Raw genomic sequence first — 24,087 nt, 5'->3', positions numbered from 1 at the left:
GCTACACAGAACCTGATGAATCTTGTTATTGTGTACTAAAGTTCAACACATTCTTTTGGTTACTTAGGATGGTTCATTTACCATCAAAGCTTTTCTTCTTAGCCTTTCTCCATTTTAAAACCCATTTTATGTTATACGGGCATTTTCTATCATTTATAAGCGAGTTTTACATACAATCAATGTATATAAAGGAAGTTACAAACCTAAAGGTTATTCTTTAATTAAAGACGTGTAAAATAAGCTTCTTAATTCTAATTTCTAATATCTAACAATAGGCGATATATTACATCGCATAAAGTGAAGCGTAGCCCACTTGTGCCAACCCAGACTGGATTTTTCAGGCCTTACCCTCTCTGCAACCTGGGTCCAGCATCCACACAGGTAGTCGATCTTTGGGACTCACCAATAATACCTGCATTTCTACTTTCCAAGGCTGTTAGTGGGTGTAGACTTGGCAGACCTCCACCAGTCTTCATCCGCTCTCGGTGGTTGTCGGCCACCTTCTGTAAAGGGGCCTTCTGCTGTTGTGACACACAGATCGTCACATTTCCAATTCAAGTAATTGTAGTACATAAATAAAAATATTACTTACTCTACCTGCTTGACAAAGGTCCTGTCACTTCTTCTGGTACTGCTGGCCAGTCCTTTTGATGGACCCTACTGAGAAAACCTTCTCTGCAAAGCATTCCCAAGTTTGAGCTATTGCTGCTGGTTTAAGTTTACCAGGAGCTTTCTTGCCAATCTGGCGCCATCCTCTCTCCACTGGTCCTGCCAGGGCTTCATTGACATCTCGGTTAAACTTCCTGGTCCTTTTCCTTTCCAAGTCACACTCTATTTTTCATTTTTCAGCTCCTGTGTGGAAGTATTCACACATCTCCTGAAACTAAAAATGGCTGATCCAGACCATGAAGTGTACTGTGCATGTGTGAGCACACCGTCACATGAAAAACGGATGATTTTCTTTTTTTTTTGCGCATGCGCAAACTAGGCGTTATTTTTAGTGCAATTTTTTAATCTCCATCCTTAAAAACGGTGGCATTTTAACGCTACGGCAAAATTTTAAAAACTTTTGGCGAAACTTAGGCCTTAATTTTTGATGTTATTTTGGCATTAAAAAAACGGATGTTGTTCGCAAATAGTGCCAAAAAACATTGCTATTCTTAAATGTAGAATTTCAAAAAACATTGCTATTCTTAAATGTAGAATTTCAAAAAACATTGCTATTCTTAAATGGCTTTCGTAATATGCATGCTGCCCACATGTTCGTGAGTTGCGGAGCGGAGTCATGAGCCAGGTGGTAAACGGATAGCCCTCATCGCCCAGTAGCCAACCCCTGGTTTGCCTTGGTGGCTCAAAGACTGAGGGAACGGTGAACTGGCACAGAATAAAAGCATCATGACTGCTGCCAGGATACCAGACATTCACCATCATGATGGGCTGAGCATGGGTTTCACACCAACTGCACATTCAGCGAGTGGTAACCTTTGCGATTGTGATACATCTCAGCATTTAGATGCGGTGCACGTAAAGCCACGTGTGTGCAGTCGATGGAGTGCTGCACCATGGGGAAGCCTGCTATCCTGGCAAAGCCATGTGCACGCTCCACCTGCTTCTCTCAGGTGAGAGAAAAGACAATGAACTCCCTCTCCTGGCATAAAGAGCTGTCCTTGCCCTGGTGTGAGGCTGCAGGCCGAGTTGTAAGAGGTGGCAGAGATCTGTGAGCACCTCCTTCGTAAAGCGCAGACACCTCACACACTGCTCCCAGCTTAGGCGGAGATAAGTTAATTGCTCTCTGAAGACAGTAGGTGGGTAAGGCCTCCTGTTGAGAGCCCTGCTCCCCCTTCTCCTCTTCTCTCTGTGAGCAGCTTGTCCTCTTCATTGCTGTCTCTGCTACATCTCCCTGTCGTACTGCATATATTCAAAAGGGAGTTAGATGTGGCCCTCACGGCTAAAGGAATCAAGGGGTATGGAAAGAAAGCAGGAATGGGGTACTGAAATGCATGATCAGCCATGATCATATTGAATGGTGGTGCAGGCTCGAAGGTCGCATGGGCTACTCCTGCACCTATTTTCTATGTTTCTATGTTTCTATGCAGGCCAACTAGGGATGACAACTAGAGCATCCATGGCCAGTGGTCTGACCAAAACCTTGAAGTCAGAAGCAAGGCCTTCTCCTCTTGCAGCACCACTCCCTGTCACCTTACCAACTTTAAACAACTCTGGAAAGCACCAAACACTTCTACAAACGTACACTGAGCCAGTAAAAATTAATCAGCAACTAACCTGAGAGTGGTTGCTAATCCCTTTAACTGCACTGGTGGGAGGGTCCTTGCTGCTGCTGAACATATGTTCAGTTGTGCGAGGTTAGGAGAGGGCATCAGCTCCAACGATGATGATAAAATTGGCATCGCTGGCATCAAATCAGCATTGCACACTGATTGATGTCACGATCTGCCCAGTCAACATACTTCTGGTGCACGTTCCTCACGCCCGTCCTATTGCACTCACCAAGGTGGCATCTGGCATGGCACGCACCAAATGGCACCCGCAGCTCCGAAAAATAGGGCGCTACGGAGCCGAATTCCGAGCTTCACAGCTCTGTATGTGAGGCATACAGAGAGGGAGGGAGAGCAAAAGCATGGGACAAAAGTAGAAAGAAAATCTTTCTTCCTGTGAATGTTCCTCTGTGTGTAAAAAGAAAACTGTCCATAAGCAACACCAAAGGAGATCAACATTTTTCTGCAGACCACAATTCAATAAACATCTTGGTGAGGGCGATAGCGTGGGTGGTATGTGCTGCACTAGCAGTATGCAGAGTAGGCAAGTTGTGATGTCAGTCAGCGTGTAATGCTGATTTGAGGCATGACTTTGCATTTTCGACATCGCCACTCCGTTCAATGCCCTCTCCTGAACACTTGCAGAGTTTGTAGGAGTACTGGGTTACTGTAAGAGATTTCAAAAAATGTTAGAAACATAGAAACATAGAAAATAGGTGCAGGAGTAGGCCATTTGGCCCTTCGAACCTGCACCGCCATTCAATAAGATCATGGCTGATCATTCCCTCAGTACCCCTTTCCTGCTTTCTCTCCATACCCCTTGATCCCGTTAGCCGTAAGGGCCATATCTAACTCCCTCTTGAATATATCCAGTGAACTGGCATCAACAACTCTCGCGGCAGGGAATTCCACAGGTTAACAACTCTCTGAGTGAAGAAGTTTCTCCTCATCTCAGTCCTAAATGGCCTACCCTTTATCCTAAGACTATGTCCTCTGGTTCTGGACTTCCCCAACATCGGGAACATTCTTCCCGCATCTAACCTCTCCAGTCCTGTCAGAATCTTATACGTTTCTATGAGATCCCCTCTCATCCTTCTATACTCCAGTGAATAAAGGCCCAGTTGATCCAGTCTCTCCTCATATGTCAGTCCTGCCATCCCGGGAATCAGTCTGGTGAACCTTCGCTGCACTCCCTCAATAGCAAGAACGTCCTTCCTCAGATTAGGAGACCAAAACTGAACACAATATTCCAGGTGAGGTCTCACCAAGGCCCTGTACAACTGCAGTAAGACCTCCCTGCTCCTATACTCAAATCCCCTAGCTATGAAGGCTAACATACCATTTGCCTTCTTTACCGCTGGCTGTACCTGCATGCCAACTTTCAATGACTGATGAACCATGACACCCAGGACTCGTTGCACCTCCCCTTTTCCTAATCTGCCGCCATTCAGATAATATTCAGCCTTCGTGTTTTTGCCCCCAAAATGGATAACCTCACATTTATCCACATTATACTGCATCTGCCATGCATTTGCCCACTCGCCTAACCTGTCCAAGTCACCCTGCAGCCTCTTAGCGTCCTCCTCACAGCTCACACCGCCACCCAGTTTAGTGTCATCTGCAAACTTGGAGATATTACACTCAATTCCTTTATCTAAATCGTTAATGTATATTGTAAAGAGCTGGGGTCCCAGCACTGAGCCCTGCGGCACTCCACTGGTCACTGCCTGCCATTCTGAAAAAGACCCGTTTATCCCGACTCTCTGCTCCCCGTCTGCCAACCAGTTCTCTATCCACATCAGTACATTATCCCCAATACCATGTGCTTTGATTTTGTACACCAATCTCTTGTGCGGGACCTTGTCAAAAGCCTTTTGAAAGTTCAAATACACCACATCCACTGGTTCTCCCTTGTCCACTCTACTAGTTACATCCTCAAAAAATTCCAAAAGATTCGTCAAGCATGGTTTCCCTTTCAGAAAGTGTTCAGGGAGTGCTGCTGCACATTTGGTGTCACTGGAAGGCCTCTGAGTACATTACTTGCTCCCAGTCATGGGGGCTCTACTTGTAATCCCCCTTGAACTGCAGTGTGACAGGAAGATAGAGCAGAGGCAACAAAGAATACAAACTGCTCACAGAGGGAGGAGGAGGAGAAGAAGGAGGGCTTTCAGTAGGTGGTCTGACCCACCTGGGATCTTCATGGAGCACTTCTCTTTGCACCTATGCCAGGAGCAGTGTGTTCATTGGCTCCGCTTCACCAAGGAGGTGGTCACAGAATTCTGCCACCTCTTGGTGCCAGACCTGCAGCCTCAGAGCTGGGCAATGACAGTCCGCCAGTGGCCCTCAAGGTGACCATGGGTGGATGTTTTTTGGCAGTGGATCCTTTCCAGGCTGGAACCAAATACCTCGCAGTTCGCCGTACATTGTTGCATCTAGGAAGTCACAGGTACACTGGGAGAGGGGACTTCATTGTCTTCTCTGTAAACAGAGAAGCAGGAGGAGTGCACACGTGACTTTGCCAGGATAGCGGGCTTCTCCATGATGTAGGGTACCATCGATTGCACACATGTGGCTTTGCAGGCGCCAAGTCTTAATGGTCAGATATACCATAACCCCAAGGGATACCACTTAATGAGCAGTTGATGTGCGACCACACCCAGCATATCATGCTGATGGATGCCCGCTATCCCAGCAGCAGTCATTATGCATTCGTCCTGCACCAAACCGCTGTGCCAGCAATCTTCCAACCACCACATTGAATCTGAGGATGGCTGCTCAGCAACAAGGGCTATCCTGGTTAATGACTATCCTCTGCAACCTCACCACTCATGGCCAGCACTCATATAATGAGGGCTATGGCCATGATGACCATCATCGAGCAGACCATCGGGGATCTGAAGTAATGATTTTGCTGCCTTGACCGCTCAGGGGAGCCCTTCAGTACTTACTCGGTTCATGGTGGTCTGCTGCATCCTCCACAACTTGGCGATCATGAGGTGGAGTCCTTGCCACCATGGGTTCCGAGACCACCTCAGGAGGAGGAGGACGAGGATGAAGAGGACGAAGAGGAGGAAGAGGAAGGGAGGAGGCAGCCTGCAATCCACGTTCCGGACAGGCTGTGTATGAGTGTATCATCAGACTCGATTCCCCTGAATGAAACCCTAGATCCCCATTGCTCAACACTTCCCCACCTTACCATCCTTCTATCATGGAACATCACAGCATCTTGTTGGCCATGAAACTGAAATAAAAGCCACCACGAAACATGTCATGTATCCTACATGATTACTATGGTGTTCCTAACACAGATGAGACTGCGCACAGGGAGGTTAAAGAAACAGTGACCTCAGTCTTTATTAAGACACTCCAGAGTCAGGAACAAGTCTTAGGGGCTTATATACAGTGCTCCCAAGAGATGCTGGGATCCCTTGGGACTTCAGGGGATGCGTGCCCTGGTGGCGGAACATGGGAGTGCATGCTTTACAGATACACATCACTCCCCCCCCCCCCCCCCCCCCCCGCCAAAGTCAAAGGTGAGGCAGTCGGGAGCCTTTCTTTCCCTGGTGGACCGCCTCGGTACAAATGTCTGTTCTGGTGTTTTGGCTGTGCCCTCGCTGGGCTGGCGTGTTGTTGGCCCTGCAGGGCTGCTCGGTGAGCCTGGCCTTGCTGGGCTGTTGGGCGTGATGGGCTCGATTTCCTGGTCCGGGGTGGTGTCGTTGATCCTTTGGGTGTGTGTTGTGGGCTCGAAAAAGGTGGTGTCTGCTGTGGGTTCTTCAGGGCAGTCTGTGAACCGCAGTCTCGTTTGGTCCAGGTGCTTTCTGCAAATTTGTCCATTGACTAGTTTGACTACAAACACCCTATTCCCTTCTTTAGCTATCACCGTGCCCGCGATCCACTTGGGACCATGTCCATAGTTTAGCACATACACAGGGTCATTCAGATCAATTTCCCATGACACAGTGGCACGACCATCGTTTACATTTTGTTGCTGCCGCCTGCTCTCTACCTGATCATGCAGGTTGGGGTGAACGAGCGAGAGTCTGATTTTAAGTGTCCTTTTCATGAGTAGCCCTGCCAGAGGCACCCATGTGATCGAGTGGGGTCTCGTGCGGTAGCTGAGCAGTACTCAGGACAGGCTGGTTTGGAGTGAGCCTTCTGTGACTCGTTTGAGGCTCTGTTTGATTGTTTGTACTGCCCGCTCTGCCTGCCCATTGGAGACTGAGGTGACATGTTTGATCCCATTGCGGGTCATGAATTCTTTAAATTCGGCACTGGTGAAACATGGCTCGTTGTCACTGACCAGTATGTCAGGCAGGCCGTGGATGGCAAACATGGCCCTCAGGCTTTCAATGGTGGCGGTGCTTCCCGACATTATTTCACATTCAATCCATTTTGAAAAAGCATCCACCACCACCAGGAACATTTTACAGAGAAACGGGCCCGCATAGTCGACATGGATCCTCGACCACGGTCTGGAGGGCCAGGACTACAAACTTAGCGGTGCCTCTCTTGGCGCGTTGCTCAACTGAGCACACACGCTGCATTGCCGTACACAGGACTCTAAGTCAGAGTCGATACCGGGCCACCACACGTGGGATCTGGCTATCGCTTTCATCATTACTATACCCGGGTGTGTGCTGTGGAGATCCGAGATGAACGTCTCCCTGCCCTTTTTGGGTAGCACTACGCGGTTACCCCACAATAGGCAGTCTGCCTGAATGGACAGCTCGTCCTTTCGCCGTTGGAACGGCTTGATTAGCTCTTGCATTTCCACGGGGATGCTGGCCCAGCTCCCATGCAGTACACAGTTTTTTACTAGGGACAGCAGAGGATTTTGGCTGGTCAAAGTCCTAATCTGGCAGGCCATAACAGGTGATTTATCATTTTCAAACACTTCCATGACCATCAACAAGTCTGCGGGCTGCGCCACCATCAACATGTTTGCAGGATGCGCCATTTCCACCCCCGTGGTGGGCAATGGTAGCCGACAGAGAGCATCCGCACAGTTCTCGGTGCCTGGCCTGTGGCGGATGGTATAGTTATACGCTGATAGCGTGAGTGCCCACCTTTGTATGCGGGCTGAGGCATTAGTAATTATCCCCTTGTTTCGGCGAACAGGGATATGAGGGGCTTGTGATCGGTTTCCAGATCAAATTTGAGACCAAACAGGTACTGATGCATTTTCTTTACCCCAAATACACACGCTAATGCCTCTTTCTCAATCATGCTGCAGGCCCTCTCGGCCTTAGACAAGCTCCTGGAAGCATAGGCAACAGGTTGCAACTTCCCCGCAACGTTAGCTTGTTGTAATACACACCCGAATCCGTACGACGATGCATCACATGCTAGCACAAGTCTTTCACACGGGTTACACAATACAAGCAGCTTGTTGGAGCATAAAATGTATCTGGCTTTCTCAAAAGCAATTACTTGTTTTTTTCCCCATACCCAGTTCTCACCTTTATGCAATAACACATGTAGGAGCTCTAAGAGGGTTCTTAACCCAGGTAGGAAGTTACCAAAATAGTTGAGGAGTCCCAGGAACGACCGCAGCTCCGTGATGTTCTGTGGCCTGGGCGCATTCCCGATAGCCTCTGTCTTGGTGTCTGTGGGCCGAATGTCGTCCGCCGCGATCTTTCTCCCCAAAAACTCCACTTCTATTGCCATGAGGACGCATTTCGACCTCTTCAGCCACAGCCCTACTCGATCCAGTCGCTGGAGGACCTCCTCCAGGTTTTGTAGGTGCTCAACTGTGTCCCGACCCGTGACCAATATGTCGTCCTGAAAGACCACCGTGTGTGGTATCGACTTGAGTACGCTCTCCATGTTTCTCTGGAAGATCGCTGCAGCCGACCAAATTCCAAACGAGCATCTGTTGTAGATGAACAGTCCCTTGTGTGTGTTGATGCAGGTGAGGCCCTTCGAAGACTCCTCCAGCTCCTGCGTCATGTAGGCCGAAGTCAGGTTGAGCTTGGTGAACATCTTGCCTCCTGCCAGCTTCGCAAATAGGTCGTCTGCCTTAGATAGCGGGTATTGATCCTGTAGCGAGAAACGATTAATAGTTACTTTATAATCGCCTGAAATCCTGACCATGCCATCCCTTTTGAGTATTGGAACAATCGGGCTGGCCCACTCACTGAATTCCACTGGGGAGATGATGCCATCGCGTTGCAGCCTGTCCAGCTCGATTTGCACTCTCTCCCTCATGCATCCCAGGGTATTAAAAGAGATGGCAGAAGTTATAGCAGATGCATTCGTTATAATTTACCAAAATTCTCTGGACTCTGGAGAGGTACCAGTGGATTGGAAAGCAGCTAATGTAACGTCTCTGTTAAAAAGTAGGACCTCAAAAGTAATAATCTCGGGATTGCTACCAGTGCCACGTGATAGTCAGAGTAGGAATCGCAGGATAGCGCAGATGAATATGTGGCTTGAGCAGTGGTGCAACAGGGAGGGATTCAAATTCCTGGGGCATTGGAACCGGTTCTGGGGGAGGTGGGACCAGTACAAACCAGACGGTCCGCACCTGGGCAGGACCGGAACCAATGTCCTAGGGGGAGTGTTTGCTAGTGCTGTTGGGGAGGATTTAAACTGATATGGCAGGGGGATGGGAACCAATGCAGGGAGACAGAGGGAAACAAAAAGGAGGCAAAAGCAAAAGACAGAAAGGAGATGAGGAAAAGTGGAGGGCAGAGAAACCCAAGGCAAAGAACAAAAAGGGCCACTGTACAGCAAAATTCTAAAAGGACAAAGGGTGTTAAAAGAACAAGCCTGAAGGCTTTGTGTCTTAATGCAAGGAGTATCCGCAATAAAGTGGATGAATTAACTGTGCAAATAGATGTTAACAAATATGATGTGATTGGGATTACGGAGACGTGGCTCCAGGATGATCAGGGCTGGGAACTCAACATCCAGGGGTATTCAACAATCAAGAAAGATAGAATAAAAGGAAAAGGAGGTGGGGTAGCATTGCTGGTTAAGGAGGAAATTAAGGCAATAGTTCGGAAGGACATTAGCTTGGATGATGTGGAATCTATATGGGTAGAGCTGCAGAATACCAAAGGACAAAAAATGTTAGTGGGAGTTGTGTACAGACCTCCAAACAGTAGTAGTGATGTGGGGGAGGGCATCAAACATGAAATTAGGGGTGCGTGCAATAAAGGTGCAGCAGTTATAATGGGTGACTTTAATATGCACATAGATTGGGTTAACCAAACTGGAAGCAATACGGTGGAGGAGGATTTCCTGGAGTGCATAAGGGATGGTTTTTTAGACCAATATGTCGAGGAACCAACTAGGGGGGGAGGCCATCTTAGACTGGGTGTTGTGTAATGAGAGAGGATTAATTAGAAATCTCGTTGTGCGAGGCCCCTTGGGGAAGAGTGACCATAATATGGTGCAATTCTACATTAGGATGGAGAATGAAACAGTTAATTCAGAGACCATGGTCCAGAACTTAAAGAAGGGTAACTTTGAAGGTATGAGGCGTGAATTGGCTAGGATAGATTGGCGAATGATACTGAAGGGGTTGACTGTGGATGGGCAATGGCAGACATTTAGAGACCGCATGGATGAACTACAACAATTGTACATTCCTGTCTGGCGTAAAAATAAAAAAGGGAAGGTGGCTCAACCGTGGCTATCAAGGGAAATCAGGGATAGCATTAAAGCCAAGGAAGTGGCATACAAATTGGCCAGAAATAGCAGCGAACCCAGGGACTGGGAGAAATTTAGAACTCAGCAGAGGAGGACAAAGGGTTTGATTAGGGCAGGGAAAATGGAGTACGAGAAGAAGCTTGCAGGGAACATTAAGACGGATTGCAAAAGTTTCTATAGATATGTAAAGAGAAAAAGGTTAGTAAAGACAAACGTAGGTCCCCTGCAGTCAGAATCAGGGGAAGTCATAACGGGGAACAAAGAAATGGCGGACCAATTGAACAAGTACTTTGGTTCGGTATTCACTAAGGAGGACACAAACAACCTTCCGGATATAAAAGGGGTCGGAGGGTCTAGTAAGGAGGAGGAACTGAGTGAAATCCTTATTAGTCGGGAAATTGTGTTGGGGAAATTGATGGGATTGAAGGCCGATAAATCCCCAGGGCCTGATGGACTGCATCCCAGAGTACTTAAGGAGGTGGCCTTGGAAATAGTGGATGAATTGACAGTCATTTTCCAACATTCCATTGACTCTGGATCAGTTCCTATGGAGTGGAGGGTAGCCAATGTAACCCCACTTTTTAAAAAAGAAGGGAGAGAGAAAACAGGGAATTACAGACCGGTCAGCCTGACATCGGTAGTGGGTAAAATGATGGAATCAATTATTAAGGATGTCATAGCAGTGCATTTGGAAAGAGGTAATATGATAGGTCCAAGTCAGCATGGATTTGTGAAAGGGAAATCATGCTTGACAAATCTTCTGGAATTTTTTGAGGATGTTTCCAGTAGAGTGGACAAGGGAGAACCAGTTGATGTGGTATATTTGGACTTTCAGAAGGCTTTCGACAAGGTCCCACACAAGAGATTAATGTGCAAATTTAAAGCACATGAGATTGGGGGTAGTGTGCTGACATGGATTGAGAACTGGTTGTCAGACAGGAAGCAAAGAGTAGGAGTAAATGGGGACTTTTCAGAATGGCAGGCAGTGACTAGTGGGGTACCGCAAGGTTCTGTGCTGGGGCCCCAGCTGTTTACATTGTACATTAATGATTTAGACGAGGGGATTAAATGTAGTATCTCCAAATTTGCGGATGACACTAAGTTGGGTGGCAGTGTGAGCTGCAAGGAGGATTCTATGAGGCTGCAGAGCGACTTGGATAGGTTAGGTGAGTGGGCAAATGCATGGCAGATGAAGTATAATGTGGATAAATGTGAGGTTATCCACTTTGGTGGTAAAAACAGAGAGACAGACTATTATCTGAATGGTGACAGATTAGGAAAAGGGGAGGTGCAAAGAGACCTGTGTGTCATGGTACATCAGTCATTGAAGGTTGGCATGCAGGTACAGCAGGCGGTTAAGAAAGCAAATGGCATGTTGGCCTTCATAGCGAGGGGATTTGAGTACAAGGGCAGGGAGGTGTTGCTACAATTGTACAGGGCCTTGGTGAGGCCACACCTGGAGTATTGTGTACAGTTTTGGTCTCCTAACCTGAGGAAGGACATTCTTGCTATTGAGAGAGTGCAGCGAAGGTTCACCAGACTGATTCCCGGGATGGCGGGACTGACCTATCAAGAAAGACTGGATCAACTGGGCTTGTATTCTCTGGAGGTCAGAAGAATGAGAGGGGACCTCATAGAAACGTTTAAAATTCTGACGGGGTTAGACAGGTAGATGCAGGAAGAATGTTCCCAATGTTGGGGAAGTCCAGAACCAGGGGACACAGTCTAAGGATAAGGGGTTAGCCATTTAGGACCGAGATGAGGAGGAATTTCTTCACCCAGAGAGTGGTGAACCTGTGGAATTCTCTACCACAGAAAGTTGTTGAGGCCAATTCACTAAATATATTCAAAAAGGAGTTAGATGAAGTCCTTACTACTAGGGGAATCAAGGGGTATGGTGAGAAAGCAGGAATGGGGTACTGAAGTTACATATTCAGCCATGAACTCATTGAATGGCGGTGCAGGCTAGAAGGGCTGAATGGCCTACTCCTGCACCTATTTTCTATGTTTCTATGTTTCTATGTTTAAAAAAGGGGGCAGACAAAAGGCAGGTAATTATAGGCCGGTTAGTTTAACATCTGTCGTGGGGAAAATGCTTGAAGCTATCATTAAGGAAGAAATAGCGGGACATCTAGATAGGAATAGTGCAATCAAGCAGACGCAACATGGATTCATGAAGGGGAAATCATGTTTAACTAATTTACTGTAATTCTTTGAGGATATAACGAGCATGGTGAATAGAGGTGTACCGATGGATGTGGTGTATTTAGATTTCCAAAAGGCATTCGATAAGGTGCCACACAAAAGGTTACTGCAGAAGATAAAGGTATGCAGCATCAGAGGAAATGTATTAGCATGGATCGAGAATTGGCTGGCTAACAGAAAGCAGAAAGTCGGGATAAATGGGTCCTTTTTGGGTTGGAAATCGGTGGTTAGTGGTGTGCCACAGGGATCGGTGCTGGGACCACAACTGTTTACAGTATACATAGATGACCTGGAAGAGGGGACAGAGTGTAGTGTAACAAAATTTGCAGATGACACAAAGATTAGTGGGAAAGCGGGTTGTGTAGAGGACACAGAGAGGCTGCAAAGAGATTTAGATAGGTTAAGCGAATGGGCTAAGGTTTGGCAGATGGAATACAATGTCAGAAAATGTGAGGTCATCCACCTTGGAAAAAAAAACAGTAAAAGGGAATATTATTTGAATGGGGAGAAATTACAACATGCTGCGGTGCAGAGGGACCTGGGGGTCCTTGTGCATGAATCACAAGAAGCTAGTTTGCAGGTGCAGCAGGTAATCAGGAAGGCGAATGGAATGTTGGCCTTCATTGCGAGAGGGATGGAGTACAAAAGCAGGGACGTCCTGCTGCAACTGTACAGGGTATTGGTGAGGCCACACCTGGAGTACTGCGTGCAGTTTTGGTCACCTTACTTAAGGAAGGATATACTAGCTTTGGAGGGGGTACAGAGGCGATTCACTAGGCTGATTCCGGAGATGAGGGGGTTACCTTATGATGACAGATTGAGTAGACTGGGTCTTTACTCGTTGGAGTTCAGAAGGATGAGGGGTGATCTTATAGAAACATTTAAAATACTGAAAGGGATAGACAAGATAGAGGCAGAGAGGTTGTTTCCACTGGTCGGGGAGACTAGAACTAGGGGGCACAGCCTCAAAATACAGGGGAGCCAATTTAAAACCGAGTTGAGAAGGAATTTCTTCTCCCAGAGGGTTGTGAATCTGTGGAATTCTCTGCCCAAGGAAGCAGTTGAGGCTAGCTCATTGAATGTATTCAAGTCACAGATAGATAGATTTTTAACCAATAAGGGAATTAAGGGTTATGGGGAGCGGGCGGGTAAGTGGTGCTGAGTCCACGGTCAGATCAGCTATGATCTTGTTGAATGGCGGAGCAGGCTCGAGGAGCTAGATGGCCGACTCCTGTTCCTAATTCTTATGTTCTTATATGTGAGGTACCACTCGCGCCTTCTGGTGAATGGGTCATGCCTCTGGGACCAAGTGGATCTGCACCTTCACCCCGGAAAGGTTTCCAATGCCTGACTCAAAAAGGGAAGGAAATTTGTTCAGAACCTGGGTACATGAGGCCTCATCGACATGTGATAGTGCTCGGATGTCATCACTGTTCCAGCGGATCTTACCCAGCCAGCTCCTTCTAAGCAGTGTTGGGCCATCGCCCGGGACAATCCAGATTGGCAGTTCGTACACCGTGCCCTCATAGGTGACCTTGACCGTGGCGCTGCCCAGGACAGTGATAAGCTCTTTGGTGTATGTTCTCAGTTTCATGTGGATGGGGCTCAGGGCTGGCCTGAGTGCCTTGTTGCACCACAGTCTCTCAAACATCTTTTTACTCATGATGGATTGGCTAGCGCCAGTGTCCAGTTCCATGGCTACAGGTAAGCCATTCAATTTTACATTTAGCATTATAGGTGGACATTTCGTCTCAAATGTGTGCGGCCCATGTACCTCAGCATCTGCCTCCTCTCTCTGAGGCTCAAAATTGCTTTGATCCACCATGGACTGATCTTCCTCTGCCACGTGGTGGTTAGCAGGTTTTGCAGAGCTTGCAGCTCATCTGCAAGCTCGTTGGAGGTGCCCCATTGTTCCACAGTTCTTGCAAACATACCCTTTGAAGCGGCATGAATAGGCTGAATGGAAGCCTTCACAACGCCAACAAGATGTGAATTGCCTTGCATTCATCCTTTGTTGCGGACTCTGAGTCATCTGGGAAACCTGAGGCCTGCTGGCAGTTACGGGCTCATGGTTTCTGCCCTGTACCTTTCTGCTCGCAAACACAGTTCCAGTTAATTTATGCTGAGAGATTTGTTTGGTGTTATCACTGGTGGACATAAACGCCTGTGCTATTGCAATGGCCTTACTGAGGGTCGGTGTCTCTACAGTCAAAAGTTTTCGTAGGATGGTCTCGTGGCCATTGCCCAGTACAAAAAAGTCACTGAGCATTTGCTCCAGGTAGCCATCAAACTCACATTGTCCTGCAAGTCACCTTAGCTCGGCAACGTAGCTCACCACTTCCTGATCTTCAGATCGCTGACACGTGTAGAACCGATACCTCGCCATAAGCACGCTCTCCCTCGGATTAAGATGCTCCCGAACCAGTGTACATAGCTCCTCATACGACTTATCTGTGGGTTTCACCGGAGCCAGAAGATTCTTCATGAGGCTGTAGGTCGGTGCCCCACACACCATGAGGAGGACTGCTCTCCTTTTTGCAGCGCTTCCTTCTCCGTCCAGCTTGGGGGAGGGGAGGAGGAGAGTTTTGAGGGGGGGGTGAGAAAGAGTGTTTTTTTGGGGGGGGAGAAAGAGTATTTTGGGGGGGAGAAAGAGTGTTTTGGGGGGTGGGGGGGAGAAAGCGCTTTGGGAGGGGGGGACTTGATTCTGGCATAAAGGTAGGACTTTTATTTTTTATTTGTTATTGATTGATTGCTTATTACTTTTTGGCCTTTGTTTTGTGCTTTGTAAGTCTTGGTGCTTTAAATGTACTAGCCTGCGCCGATTTCTTAACTGCTCCCGCAAGGTATTTCAGAGCTGGCCACATACACTGACATAAGTTGATTTGGAATAAGTTTTAGCTGGCCAAAGTGGAATAAATGGCCAAAACTGGCGTAAGTGTCTGGGAACTTTTGAAAAAAAAACTGAACTAAAAAAAATCGTACCTAACTGACTTACTCTGGAGTAAATTTTTGGGGAAAAATGGTATTTTTTAACTTACGCCAGAAAAAACAACTTACTCCAAAAAAATTGATGCAAGTCATGGCCAAAATTGGGCCCTATGTGTGTAAAAGCTGCAGCACAAAGGGCCACCTCTAACGAATGTGTAAAAGAAATATGACTCACTGTGTTGATGAAGAGTCTGCAAATGGCCATGAATCCAGCGCGGATTATGAAACGATAGACAGAGAGGCAACTCAGGTATATAGCATGTTTACCTGCACCACCGGGTGTTCCCTGTTGAAGATGGAAGTCGAGATAAATGGCATTCCAGTCTTCATGAAAGTGGACACGGGGGTGAGCCAGTCAGTAATGAATCAAGAAGCCTTTGAGAGGCTATGGACAGTCAAGCTGAATGACCCAAGTTGGTCCCGGTTGAGGCAAAGCTGCACACCTACACCGATGAACTTATCCCAGTCGTTGGTAGTGCGGATGTGAAGGTACTCCATGATGGCGCGGTGCACAAGTTACCTCTATGGATTGTTGCAGGTGATGGACCAACGCTACTCGGAAGAAGGTGGATGGAGAAGATCCATTGGAGTTGGGAAGACTTCATCTCTCCAGCAATCGATGTCCTCCGCGCTCAGAGGCAAAGCAAGCCCTCACCTGAGGGTGAACCCGACACCAGAGAGCAGACCAGCACAGCACCTGAGGCACAGACCGCTCAGCACGACTGCGTGGAGATGATCCAGCTGAGACGACCCGAACGCACCTTCCAGGCTCCAGTGGCAGGACTCCGGAGGAAAACAATCTGATCCAAAGGCAACTTCCCAGCTCCAGTGGCAGAACCTGGGGGAAAAGGATCACCACAGTCGACATCGTGGATGGAGGAAAGATGGCGCCCAAACCACGAGGTGATGCGCTGAAGAAAAAGATGGCGGTGGCCAGACCACGAGGTGCAGCGCTAATGGAGCAACACGTGGCATCAAACAGAGACGAGGATTGGGGTAAAGATGGCAAGGCTCTCTTAAAGGAGGCCTGCAACCCACCACACTTAAAGGGACAGTTCCACATTTTCAATCAATGTCAGAGCAACTGAGAGTTATATGTAAAATGTGCAATTGATGATCAGAATTGTGTACATACAATAAGCAAAGAAAAAGCGCGCGATTGCGATCGGAGCTACAGGGTAGTTACAATGAGTAATGAAATGTTGTACGATGTAGGATTTCAACTGCATTCAGTCAATGCAGTGGGCAGACACCAATCGGAAGCACACAGGTCCAGCGAGCTACCCACTGAAGTAGCCTGCGTCCTTGGGATCAGAATTATGCACCATGGAGTGTGGCCACAAGCAATCAATATATACAAGCTGCAGAGCAAGCGATCTGAGGAGGGCAATGGCACCGGTATCGATACCCTGCCCCTGATCGGCTCCACCTCTCAGGCACCCGATGGCATCAACTGCCATGAGTCTGAAAGAGCAAACTGTGGGAAGGCGCAGTCCCCAGACCATATCGTCACCAAGGCCATACCCGGGAACGAAGGGTCACCCGCAACAGTTGTCCCAAATGGGACTGGGACCAGCCAGGATCCCAATCCAAATGACCCCCAGGCAATCGAGTCAGCAGTTCCCTGTGTACTGCTAGACGACGGCTCCTGAGGGAGCAGCAGCGAACCAGGGCGCAAAGAAAGGACAGGGAGGACACAGGCATCTGTGGACCTGCCCGACGCTAGGAGCAATGGCAAAGGTCCAGAGAGCAGGCAACTTGAGCCAAACGGGTTCCTGCTGCCAGCACGGGGCACCACGCCGCCACCAGACTACGTGGACACCATCCAGCAGTTCTGGAACTAGCTTGTTCTCACACACCGGTGCTGACACCAGTACTGATTCCAAGTATGTATCAAGAATGTATCTCACCAGTCAAATGTACTTGCCTCACAACTGAACCACAAATTTAATGATGTTAATGCAAATTTTTTTCTGGACTTGAATGTAAATGAATGTAATGAGCCTCCGGCATAATCTATATGTGGGGGGGAGAGAATGGAGTGGTCATGGACACACAAACAGAAACCACCAGCACTACTGCCAACGAAACACCAACCACTCACCCAAGATAGAAACAACCCACCAAGGATCAACCAGATAGAGCTAAGCCCAGAGCACAGTCACTGCAGAGGCGATTTGCACGAAAGGCTTGGGAGAGAGTGATGTCATGTATCCTACATGGTTATTGCTTGTACTATTACAAGGTCTGCCACCAGAGGGCACCGCAGTGGGAGATTTGCAGGTTACATGTATAGGTGTGCCTGGCCTAGTATAAAAGGCTAGCCACCATGTGTGATCCTCATTCTGGAGTTATCAATAAAGGACTAAGGTCACTACAGTTCAAGTACAACACATTACCTTGTGGAGTCATTATCAGAGCCTCTAAAGATAAATTTAAAAATCAATCAATCCAATCTTACAAAACAAAGTCAACTAATCACCCTTGTACATTCCCTCAGTGCCTGTCTTGCATGTACCTTTGCCTGTCCTAGTGTTCCTATGAAGTGCTACCCCAATGGCTGCAGCATGGCTGGGAGAAGGCTGCTGAATTTTAGTGGAGGAGACTACAGATAGTTTTGCAGGATGATCTCGAGCAGCTCTGAGCCTAGAAGACCCAGCAGCAAACTACACCACCCAGGTATGGGCTGCAGCAGTCTGGGCTGGCTGGCTGACAGGCTACTGCAACGGCACTGGTGGAGTGGCAGCGTTGGGAGAACGAACGCTGTCATCCAGAGAGAGGGCTGTAGGTGCTCACTCCATGGAACAATTGCCACTCCCCCTGGGCAGCGCCTCAGTAATCCTAGTAATCTGTTGGAGGACAAATTGCTGGACTGCTGTGACATTCTGAAAGCCCTTTTCCACATTAGTAAACACAGCTACGATGGCAGCAGTCTGAGCTTGCGTGGCAGCAAGTTGAGCCTGCATGACAGAAGTCTGAGCTTACACTGTAGCACTCAGATGTTAGGTCGCTTCCACTTGTGCTGCAGTGGAAGCTGAGACATTGGCCATCACATGCTGCATCATGGTTGGGTCCACAAGAGCACTAATGGAGTTGGCCAATACTTCCATCCTGGAAATCATGGGCTCCAAGCTGTGCACAAAGCCCTGTGCAAAGTTGGTGCCGGAATCTTCCGTGTTCCTTGACAGTGACAACAGGCTTTCTGGCAGGCCTGCCAATGCACCAAGCAGTTCTGTGTGCATGGCCATCAGCCTTCCATTGCAGGACGCCCCATTGAAGTTCTCATCTGAGTCCTCTGCAGTAGAACCCGTGTGCGACCTTGCTCTATGGGGAGCTGGCACCTGCGCTATCCTTTCCCGCTGCCCTGGCTGGAGCCCATTCATGCCCGATGACTCACCACATGCAGATCCTGCCTCTATACTATCCTCTAAGGTCCGCTCTGTGCCAGTATCTGAGCTGGTGCCTGTGAGTGTCGGATCGAGTGACAGTGTCTCTCCTCTTCCTGCTCTGGCTCGCCAGGTTGGAGTTCTTGGGTATCTGAAAGGATAAAGTACAGGGGAGGGGTTGTGATGAAGGGAGGCTGGGGGAAAGTAAGATATGCATGTTTACAGCATCAGTAGTATGCAAGTGAGAAAAGATTGTGGGATGAGGGGGTATTGGCGATGTGAGAAGAAGGATTAGGCATGAGCATATGGTCATTATCAACAATGCTTTTAACCTCGCGCTTGGCACGGCTTCCGTAACAGCCCCGCCAATGATGTCAAGCACGGTCTCCTCCACCTGAGTAAGGGTATGCAGACTTGCCTGTCCCCCGCTGGTTAGCTACTGCTGCCTGTCATTATGAGCCACCTTTCCCTGCAAGAGAAAGGGAAGTGTGTCAGTGAGTGGGGTGCAATGTGTTTATGTGATGTGCCTGCTATGGTTGAGTGAGGGGTTTGCAGCAGTGGTAAGTGTGTGAGGGTGAGGTGAAACTATAAATGTGAGGTATGATTTGTGATTGATAGAGATTGTTGGTAGGTGAGTGATGGGGGTGTGTTGCATTGAGCAGTGTGTGAGACTAGTGGTGCAGTTGATGGAGACAGCTTTTGAAGATGCATTCATTGGCCTTGACCACTCATGTGAGGTCACTGAACTTCTTTCAACACTGGATCCAGGTCCTCGAGCAACACTGCCGGCAGTGATATCTTCGGCTTTCTGCTTCCACTGCCTACTCATTCTGTGTATGGAGGGCCTCCTGGCTCCCTGGGGGTAGAGGACCAGTCTCCTCCCTTCGACCGCCTGCACTAAGGCCTCTAGTTCTGCGTCCAAGAATCTTGGTGCCTTTTTCTATGCCCTGTTGAGCCATTATTAACTCACAGTTGCCTTCACAAGTAGTTCCAGCAGCTGCTGATGGCAGAATGCACCTCACTTTTCAAGAGGTGCAGACTGCCTTTAAGAAGTGGAGACTAGCTTTAAATAGAGCTAGCCTCGCACGAACTTCAGCCCCCTACTGAGCACTCAGCCATTCAGCAGTGCGCTCAGCTAGTAATTAGAAGGCAGCACAAAGGTCGTGTGCTGCTTGCATTATTTTGAACGGGCGCAGGCTGATCATGCATCGCGATTTCGTGCCCAATCGAATTTTAGCCTAAATGTGTCAAAATTAAAAACTGACTTCTTACTATTTGCAGCTGCGCCACTGGCTCATGGTGTGAAAACATGGAACAAAGGAAAGAAATTGGCAGATACAGACAGAAAGGGGTTATAATGAAAATATCAGCTCCCTCAACACAAGTGGATTACGACAAAACAGCTCAGAAAGTTATACTTTAAAAAAGTGAAAACGTGAAATTTGTTCTGTAAGTGATGCTACACGTACTGTGACACAGGACATTCTGCCATTTCTTTGACACTGCAAGCTGCATCTGTCAAAAGTAAATGGAAGATGTTCCATTCTTATAAGTTGAATGAGCACTATCAGAATAAGAGTTTAAAACAGTGCTGGGTACTTAGTTTAAGAACGCTTAATTTACATTAATAGGATTATTTAGAGAAGATTATATTTCAACTCTTGAATGCAAACTTAATACTTCATTTATTTATTAATAATCCAGAATATTAAAGTGCAATTTTTCTTTCTATCTAGTGTATTAAGATACAATACAAATTCAAGGACTGCTATTGTTGAGATGTCATTTTTCTGCATTTTGGTTTCAAGAGACACTTGGATTATTTCACCTTTGAATTAAAGGTTGGCCCATTAAATAATATGCTGTATCTAGGTGTTTTTAAAGAATTCATCTTAAAAGACACTTTTATATGTTACAACAACAAATATGTGTTGTTGATAGTTAGTACACATTTAATGTTAATTAATTTGTAGGTGATTAAAAATAACAAGTTCCTTTAGAAATTGTAGATGTTTAAATTGCACGAAAGACATATAGTGGAGTCTTGGTATGCTAAATTTGGATACATTGAATAACTTGATATGTTGAGTTTAGGCCGGTTCACTGTCCCTAAAATATAGCATATTTAAGAAGTTTTGTGGTTCTACTCTATTAGGTTCACCTGTTGTCCTGCAATCCCAGGCTGCTACACATACTGTGTTTAAAACTCGCCCAATTTGTCAGTTATAAATTCTGTGGTGGTTTATCCCTTCCATCCCACAAAAACTCTGCCGCACCAGTCTTGCTCTCTCCTTTCTTCAACCCCTGGTCAGTGTGAGATCAGGAGTCCTAACATTGGGCCAGATTTTGCTGTAGTGGGGCATCTTGTGGAGTGCCCAGTTAAACTTGTTCGTGCACGTTTAGGTTTTAAAAATTTTGCCCACAAAGTTGCTGGAAGCGCGAGCTGATAACGGCGTGGTGAGGGAAACAGGGCACCTGGGACCTTGATGAACAATGGGACAACTGTGTATCTCCTTAACCAATTAGATTAAAGGATTGAGAAATAAACAGAGGAAGGATTGAGAAGGAGAGTGAATTAGAGTGGGTGCATTCAATGTCAAATCAGGTACAGAAAGAGAAATAAAGAAAGGGAAGGAAAGATAGGATTAAGAGAGAGAGGAAAAAAGAGACAAAGAAAAAGTAAACAAAATATTGAATTTAAAATTTGACATTTTTAAAATCTCCTAAAACCTGAAGCAATGAAACTCCACACTTATAATTGTTCACTATCTGGGCAAGAATGGTTGATTGGCAGTCGTGAACAATTATCACATCATTAAAAGGATACTTACACTGTTAATTGCTAGACATGACTTTCTGTGATGCATTTAATGGGTAATTAATATGCAAACTTGATGAAAATCATGGGACGGTTAAGGGCAAGATGCCGTTTTTGTGAAGCTAATGGCAGAGCGGCACAAATTGGCCAGCAACTTATGCCGATTTACAATTCATTGGATATTTTTTCCGCACATCAAATTGCTGGCCAATTTGTGCATTAATAACAGCATGCGTTGTTCACACACCATTATTTTGTCAGCAACATCTGGCCCAATATTCTCTCTATGGCTGGGTTCATCTGTTTCCATTTGGTGAGCCCAGCAGCATTGGAAACTTCAGGTCTCAGTGCTGTTCCTTCACTGGTGGGTTTCTCCATTTTCCATGGCACAAAGGCTGCCACATTGGAACAGACAAACCCCATGAGTTAGAAAAGATTAATGTTGATTGTTCTTGTTATATATGTAAACCTGTAAATACCTTGTTTAACCACCAGAGGGCTCATCCTCTGGTGTCCCAAGGGATCCCACAATCCCTTGGGAGTACCTGTATATAAGGAGGACTCACAGGCTGGAGAGGCACTCTGGAGACCTGTAATAAAGGATTATGGTCACACGCTACTTTAAGCTTACAGTATCTGGTAAGATTCTTTATTCAAGACATAACAACTGGCGATGAGATACAGATGACGAATCCCACCGCAACAATGCAGAGAATTGTGGGCATCCTGGAGAAATTTTCAGAGGAAGATGATTGGGAGACCTTCGTGGAGCGACTCGACCAGTACTTCATGGCCAACGAGCTGGAAGGAGAAGCGAACGCTGCCAAACAAAGGGCGATCCTCCTCACCTCACCAACATATGGCCTCATGAAAAATCTGCTCGCTCCAGCGAAACCCACAGAGAAGTCGTACGATGAGTTGTGCACACTGGTCCGGGAGCATCTAAACCCGAAGGAAAGTGTTCTGATGGCAAGGTACCGGTTCTATATGTACAAGAGGTCTGAAGGCCAGGAAGTGGTGAGCTACGTCACCGAGCTAAGGCGCCTTGCAGGACATTGCGAATTTGAAGGACTTGGAGCACATGCTCAGGGACTTCTTTGTATTTGGCATTGGCCATGAATTAATTCTTCGCAAACTTTTGACTGTAGAGACCCCAACCTTGAGTAAAGCTATAGCGATAGCCCAGGCGGTCATCGCCACCAGTGACAATACCAAACAAATCTCTCAGCACACAAGTGCTGCTGCGAGTATTGTGAACAAAGTAATGTTGTTTTCGAATCGTAATGTACAGGGCAGGACTCACATGCCTGCAAGTGTATGTCCGCGGATGTCTCAGAGTCCACCATCAAGGGTGGTGAATGCAAGGCCATTAACACCTTGTTGGCGCTGCGGCGGTGATCATCGTTTCCATTCATGCCGCTCAAAGGATATGTTTGCAAGGGCTGTGGAACAGTGGGACACCTTCAACGTATGTGCAGGCGAGCTGCAAACCCTGATAATCCTGCAAACCACCATGTTGCAGAGGAGGACAGATCCACGATAGATCACAACGAACCAGAGCATCAGACAGAGGAGGCAGAGGTATATGGAGTGCACATATTTACCACAAGGTGTCCCCCGATAATGCTGAAGGTTTAATTAAATGGACTCCCAGTGTCAATGGAGCTGGACACGGGCGCAAGTCAGTCCATAATGAGCAAAAAGACTTTCGATAAATTGTGGTGCAGCAAGGCCTCAAGGCGAGTCCTGACTCCCATTCGTACTAAACTGTGAATGTACACAAAGGAACTGATTCCCGTAATTGGCAGTGCTACGATGGAGCGGTGCACAATTTACCACTCTGTGTGGTACCGGGCGATGGCCTCACGCTGTTCGGCAGGAGCTGGCTGGGAAAGATTCGCTGGAACTGGGACGACGTCCGAGCGCTCTCGTCCGTCGACGACACTTCATGTGCCCAGGTCTTAAACAAGTTCTCCTCGCTGTTCGAACTGGGCATCGGGAAGTTCCAAGGAGCAGATCCACTTGACTCCAGGGGCACGACCGATCCATCACAAGATGAGAGTGGTACCGTATATGATGAGAGAGGGTGGAGATTGAGCTGGACTGGCTGCAACGAGAGGGCATCATTTTGCCGATTGAATTCATGAGTGGGTCAGTCCGATTGTTCCAGTCCTCAAGGGAGATGGCACCGTCAGAATCTGTGGTGATTACAAAGTAACTATCAATTGTTTCTCCCTGAAAGACCAATACCCGCTACCAAAAGCAGACGACCGTTTTGGGACGCTGGCGGGAGGAAAAACGTTCACGAAGCTGGACTTGACCTCGGCCGACATGACACAGGAGCTGGAGGAATCATCAAAGGGCCTCACCTGCATCAACACGCTCAAAGGTCTCTTCATTTACAACAGATGTCCGTTTGGGATTCGCTCAGCCGCGGCGATATTCCAGAGGAACATGGAAAGCTTGCTGAAGTCGGTCCCACGCACCATGGTCTTCCAGGATGACATCTTGGTTACAGGTCGGGACACCGTCGAGCACCTGGAGGAGGTACTTAGTCAGCTTAATCATGTGGGGCTCAGGTTAAAATGCTCGAAGTGCATTTTCCTGGTGCCTGAAGTGGAGTTCCTGGGGAGAAGAATCGCGGCGGATGGCATCAGGCCCACTGATTCGAAGACAGAGGCAATCAAGAACGCACCAAGACCACAGAACGTGACGGAGCTGCGGTCACTTTTAGGACTCTTGAACTACTTTGGTAACT

The 24,087-nt window shown here is 47.5% G+C and overlaps 1 protein-coding gene across 1 annotated transcript in view; it reads left to right on the top strand.

Moving 5' to 3' along the window:
* LOC139264094 (sodium-dependent dopamine transporter-like) overlaps positions 1 to 18,062 on the top strand; it is a 90,967-nt gene extending 72,905 nt beyond the window's left edge. Inside the window, exons 18-19 of the mRNA XM_070880185.1 lie at positions 5,205 to 5,396; positions 18,034 to 18,062. Of these exons, the coding sequence (XP_070736286.1) occupies positions 5,205 to 5,396; positions 18,034 to 18,062 (221 nt within the window). The remainder of the gene's footprint in view (positions 1 to 5,204; positions 5,397 to 18,033) is intronic.
* The last annotated feature ends 6,025 nt before the right edge of the window (positions 18,063 to 24,087 follow it).

Source organism: Pristiophorus japonicus, chromosome 5 (genome assembly GCF_044704955.1).
Source record: "Pristiophorus japonicus isolate sPriJap1 chromosome 5, sPriJap1.hap1, whole genome shotgun sequence".
Classification (NCBI taxonomy): Eukaryota; Metazoa; Chordata; class Chondrichthyes; family Pristiophoridae; genus Pristiophorus; species Pristiophorus japonicus.
The sequence above is the reverse complement of the archived record's forward strand: the minus strand, read 5'-3'. Positions and strand labels throughout refer to the sequence as shown.